Here is a 6,305-nt window from a genome sequence, read left to right as displayed (position 1 = left end):
ATACATCTGTAGTAAACACATTCAACAATACTGTGTATTTACTTTGCATTCACCTAGAATAGCAGCCTTAAGTAAAATAGTAAATTTTATAGTGAGTCCTATGACTCACACTCCTCTACTGTGGGTCCCAGACCCAAAAGAACTGATGCAACAGCAGGTCCCAGACCTATAAGAAATCCACTGCCCCCCAGTGATTTCTTGACTATAGTACCTTTAACACAAAGCTTTGCCGATTCACACAGCGGCCCCAGGCCCTGCTGACACGTCTGTCACGCTCACCCTGAGAGGTAGCGAGAATCGTTCCACTTCAACAGTCTACTCACCAAAAAGAGAGTGTTGCCTGCCACCAGGTTCTTTGTGGATCACAGCGGTGAGGGAGCCTCAGACACTCAGGCGTCAGGCCCTCAACGTCTCACCCGTATTTTGGAGGGGAGGTTTGAAGTCCCAGAGTCCCAGACTCTGGCTGTACGGTTTTCACCTTCAGCTCTGACAACAACACTTGTCTTTCTGTGAATCTTATTCAAGTCTTCTGCAGAAGGACTCACAGCAACACACATACGCCGTGTACATGTATGCTGGAATGAGTGAGGAGAGCTGAGTGAGCCTGTTATTTATCCAGCTTTAGGGTCAATCACATCATCCTACAGAGACACATTGTCCCTGAAGTCTGGATACCACAGAGAACAGAGATATTTGAACTGTTACGTTTACACAGATTCAGTGCCACATCACAGATGAGTCTCCCTGAGTCCAGGGTTACATGCAATATGTTTGGAATTCCCTATACACGAGTCATGCAGCTATTTAATGTTTGGACAATCAACCTAAAAGGCAACACCTGGGCAACAAGAAACATCTGGACCTTCACATCATTGGCCCTTCCTCTTCATCATCTGTTGTCTTTTCTGTCCTTGAGTCCCAGTTTTGCTCCTCCCTTAATCCCTCACTCCTTCCTCTCACAACTCTGACAAATAGTGAGTTTGTCTCTGCTGTGGTTCTGTAATTCACTACATGACATCATTTCCATCAGTTAACAAGAAGCTGATAAGGTAAAACTGGTTGACTCTTGACAGAACATGTGAAGGTCCTGACTGAGGTCAATCTTTAGACAGACGATATACAACTATTCAATTACACATGACAGCCACATTAATTACTTATTCAATACATTACTCAAACAGTACTATTCACATTATTACATTTGTGTCACATTTTAGGACAAATCATATCATGAGAGGTCTTAAATTGAGTAAACTAGATGTTAAGCTCCAGACAGGAAGATTGTTTGCATATGTCAAATTTTCCTTTTATTGTTTCATGCTTGATCATTACTTGGTCATCCATGAATTCTGTTCTGTTCTGTAAACAATTTAATGGACCATCATTGGTTTACAAATGTTTTAATCTCCAGATTGGATCCTGTATATTTGACCAAGGGCATCGTAGTGGGGGGTGAAAGCATTTAGCAATTATAGTCATTGCATAGAAGTAAATGTTGAAAAAAGGTTGAAATGTGTTGACATTTCGGATGACATGTGTGTTGGAGGGGGGTTTTGGGGGTGGGGGCAGTGGGTAATGGGGGTGGGGCACAGGGACTGCTTACAGAATTTGTGCAACGACCCTGACAGATGCTGAGTCAGAGCCTTGACATCATGTGTTTTTACAGAATGGACATTTTAATTATTTACTCCTTAAGGATCAAACAGCAGTGGAGAGAAAGGACTTCCTTGGTTGAGAACTCTCAGCTATTAGGCTGCTGATAGTCTCTCTTTATATAACACCATCCAACATCATTATCATCCTTTGTCGGAATTGATTTAAAATAACATTTCAGAACTTGTAGTATCTTCCACACGCTGCTGCTGCATTGTTTTGTTTTGTTTAATCACCAGCACCACAAATTCAGATCATAAACCACTGAAGTTTAACAGTGTGTGACTCCCTCTAGTGGACGTTGTGGAGTATTCTGTTGTCTTTGCTCCAAAGGTTTTTGTACAGAGTTTTGGTGTTTCCTGTTACTGTGGGCTGCAGAGCACAGTAGTACACAGCAGAGTCTTTCACTTTAGCTGAGATGATCTGCAGATTCACACGCTTGTCTGTTTTGTTAATGTGAGCTGAGAAAACAGAATCAGTTGGATGAATCGTTCCTCCCTCTGTGATGGAGAGCAGGAACTCTGGTCTGGATCTCTGGTATTGTCGGTACCACTGGATATTGTAGATAGCACCCTCATATTTACAGGTCAGGTTGATGTTTCCTCCCTCTGCAACATGTTCTTCAGGACTTTCTGGCGTTATGCTGTTCATGGAACCCAGGGCTGCAAAATGAGTCATTCATGTCAGTTAGTCTGCAAGAGATTCTAACATCAAGAGACTCAACGGAGGTTCTTGACTTTCTGGATTCATTCAATAAACCAAATGTCTGTTTCTATCATGGAAGTTGTTCCCTTCCACAGAGAAACCTCTAGTTCTGAAACGTAGACCAAATATCTGGTTAATCCAGCAGGTTAATGAGCCTTTCATCTGTGTTCCAACACTCACCTATGAAGTGAGAGCAAAGTAAAAAGAGGTAAAGCAACATGTCTTTGGAGTTGTTAAAGCCAGACAGACAGCAGATGAGCAATGTTCTTCCACTGCAGTAGAATGAAGAAACTAAACAGCCTCTCTGCTGCACAGCCCTTCTCCTCAACATCAAGCTGATTGTGCTTTTAGTTCCTCAAACATTTCTGCTCTGGAGACGCAAAGAATCTCATTGGTTGAGTTGGACTTCAGTGGGCGGGGCCAGAGAATCCCCTTTTTAGAGATTGGCTGTCTACCAAAGTTCAGTTCAGCCAGTGAGATTATTTGTGCATCCAGAGCAGCTCTGCCTCAGAGAAATGTTTCCTGAATGTCCACTTTCAGTTCTTCACACCATTGTGAGACCGAGGCAGGTCCCACTAGAAGGAAGCCTACCTGAAGACCTGCTCTCTATTCTGGGAACATGGAGGACATTTCATTAGGGACGTCCTGATCAGGTTCTTTTGTCCCCTACAGGTGCTTTGCTCAGTCTTTTAATATGACGTATCTGTCCACACAGAGTCCTGATCTGATACCACAGCTTTGAATTTAATCTTGGTAATCCTTTTGGCCTTGTCCCTGTCTGAAGGAAATGTCTCTCTCCTTTATAGTATCGTCAGTCTTTGTTGCTTTGGTGCAGCCTTTGCTGAGTTACCTGAGTTCACTCACTGTATTCTGTTAGCTGCCGTATCAAAGTGGTATTTTCTTATTTAATTTAACAGGGACAGTTCACATTAATCAACACCGTAGTTAGACTTCAATGTAAATGTACATCAGAACAATGTTTCCACAAGTACTGCAAGAAAAATACATTAAAAGTATCATGCATAACTACATTACAAAAGTGATTAAAGTACGTGTCATGGGGCTACCCCATGCCTTCATTTAAGCCAGCGGTAGCATTGGTCTTAGCATGCTGAGCTAACCTTAGCTGAACATTAGCATAGGACTTTTAGCATTAGCATTACCTTTAGCATATGGGCTAGCATCAATGGTCACATGGCTTGTCATTTCATGTCATTTCATTTCAGTTCATTTAAGTACTAGTCAGAAGAGTTGAAATCATGGTTGGATAAATACAACACATACACAGTTCATTTCAAGTCATTTATTTTAGCTTACTGGATTTACCCAAGGTCATCCAAATGTTTGTATGTTTCATTCACCTGTTCTCATCCTCAAGCAGGGATCTGGGTTGAAGGGGCAAACAGGAAGTGATGGAGTGTGGAGTAATTAACAGTGTGAGCCAGTACAGAGGTACTGGAGTACCTTAAGTTGCTGTTTTGAGAAGCTTTGTTCAGCATGTAACATTTCATTTCTGGTTTTATAGTTGATATATTGTGTATTGATGTAGCCAGAAATATTCTGGACTGTTGAGGTAACATATTGGTGTTTAATAGATTTCCAATTAACTTTGGTTTGTCTTGTAGGAGGGGCTTCTGGTATAAAGGAAGGAGGCAGAGGCTCCTCTCAGCAGAACAGCTTTGGCCTGGAAGGGCACATGTGCTAGAGCCCAATAGTCAGGGCCTGAAAAAGTTTTTTTTTGTGTGTTGTTTAATAGCAGTTTGTAATGATAATTTTAATAGTTTGTACTTAGTTTCCTCGTTGTTTTTGTTATTTAATTTTTGATATACTTTTGCAATAATTCACCCTTGCACTACTGCACTTTCCACGTGTCTGGTGAAGAAATAAATTGAAGCACCAGATGAAGAACTCCTGAGTCCATGTCTCCTCCTTCCAGCATGGTGCTAAACATTACAGTACGTATAAAAAACAACAATTTAGGAGTGTCTGAAATCGTATTTCAAGATTCTTGAATATAAGGCATACCCTCTGCTATCCTTCTGCTTTATGAATTGTTAAGTGGGGGAGGGGCTAGCCCATGTAACACCTTAAAGACAAGGCAAGCATCTGCAAATTTTTTAAAGCTATCCAAACTGAATAATTTAGTTATATATATTATTGAACACATCTTTGTTACTGCCATCTGGTTAATGCTTGTATTTCAGATATTATACTGTATTGTTGGTTTGGACATCACTGCTGGGTGGATTGACATTTAATGCAATTGTAGCCTATTGGAATATAAGATTATTCCCTTCAGCTGATGGGGCAAAAATAAGTCAAATTTCTAGACTCACTCAGTTGTAGGAAGGTCTGGAACACCAGAACTTCACATGAATTAAACCAGCTGCCATGATTGCTGGATTTTATGATGGGATCTATAATCCAATATTGTCGGCAAAATAATGGAACCTGATGTTGTGTATTAAAAATAATTTGATCTGAGAGGACCTAGGATTGAACCCTGTGGTACACCACAAGAAATCACATCCTGACAGAAAAACTGAGAAACTTCTTTTATAAAGACGAGAACAAAAGCAATGAAAACCTGAGTCTGATGCCAACCAGTTTATAGACATGCTTAATTCAAACTGTGAACATGCTTTTCTCCAATACTGGAGTACAACAGTACATACAGTATATTGACAGTAATACATAAATTTGTTCAAGTTGGTATAAATCCAGACTGCATCATCACACTGAAGTTTAACAGTGTGTGACTCCCTCTAGTGGACGTTGTGGAGTATTCTGTTGTCTTTGCTCCAAAGGTTTTTGTACAGAGTTTTGGTGTTTCCTGTCACTGTGGGCCGCAGAGCACAGTAGTACACAGCAGAGTCAGACAGCTGAAGCTTTTGGATCTTCAGAGGAACTGATCTTGAGGTGGAATTCAGTGTGGATGAAAATCTCTCCTTAAACTCGGCCTCTGTTTTTACTTTGACCCCTTGCATGCGGCTCAACATGAATTTGGGGCTGTTGTTTCCATCCTGTTTGTACCAGAACAAAGTTGGACCTGTGCCACTGGTCTCAAAAGTACAGTCAAGTGTAACTGTGTCTCCTTCAGCCGCAATGACATCTCCTGCTGGCTGGGTCACTCTGTCTTCTCCTTTACACTCTGGGGAAGAAGAGAACATGCAGAGGAAGAGATGGATCAATAAAGATGATTGATTAAAGGAGAACAATCAGTAGGTTTAAAGAGTTACCTAGCCAGAGAGTCAGAATCAGGATGTTTCTCAGCCAGTGGTTCATGTCTGCAGTGAGAGGGGAGGAGAGAGAGGAAGAACATTGATACTCTGATGGATCTGGGCCTTCACATCATTGGCCCTTCCTCTTCATCATCTGTTGAGGAACTCTCAACATTTACATCTCAGCTGTATAGCTGATGCTCTTATCCAGAGCAGCTCATAATGAGGAGCTTTAACATGTGAACTTTCTGTTACAAGAAAGTGTCTTTAACCAGTTTTCATCCTGGTAGAATTATGAAATCATCACCAGTCTGGAATTTGTATTTGTCTCATCATCAGTGATAGTAAAATGAACTGTGTAGAAGAAGTCTTCCTTGTTGAGTGTCTCGCTGTAAATAGATAGCTGTTGTGTTTTATTAATAACAGGAGTAACATTGTAATGTGTCTTTAGATTGTGTTGTCAGTGTCCACTTGGTGGCGCTGCTGTTCAGTTAAAGGAGGAGCTGAAGTGAGTAAATCTTCAGAGGAGCTGTCAGGTTTTTGTACAGAGTTTTGGTGTTTCCTGTCACTGTGGGCTTCACAGCACAGTAGTACACAGCAGAGTCTGTCACTGCAGCAGAGGAGATCTGCAGATCCAGATGGGTTTTATCATCACTCACTTTAACAGACAGTCCAGGGATTGGATCATTTCCTACTGCTCCTGAGGCAGAGTGTGAGATGAGGAGT

At 41.3% G+C, this 6,305-nt stretch overlaps 1 gene segment (V, D, J or C); it reads right to left on the bottom strand.

The window, feature by feature from the left end:
* Positions 1-1,841: 1,841 nt before the first annotated feature.
* LOC119902827 lies at positions 1,842-2,594 on the bottom strand. The segment is given in 2 exon segments: positions 1,842-2,315; positions 2,539-2,594. Coding segments are annotated over 2 exon segments (411 nt in total).
* Between the last annotated feature and the right edge of the window lie 3,711 nt (positions 2,595-6,305).

This window comes from Micropterus salmoides, unplaced genomic scaffold, assembly GCF_014851395.1.
Source record: "Micropterus salmoides isolate LMB-PRFRI ecotype aquatic unplaced genomic scaffold, ASM1485139v1 Ms_hic_scaffold_14, whole genome shotgun sequence".
NCBI classification, from domain to species: Eukaryota; Metazoa; Chordata; class Actinopteri; order Centrarchiformes; family Centrarchidae; genus Micropterus; species Micropterus salmoides.
The sequence above is the reverse complement of the archived record's forward strand: the minus strand, read 5'-3'. Positions and strand labels throughout refer to the sequence as shown.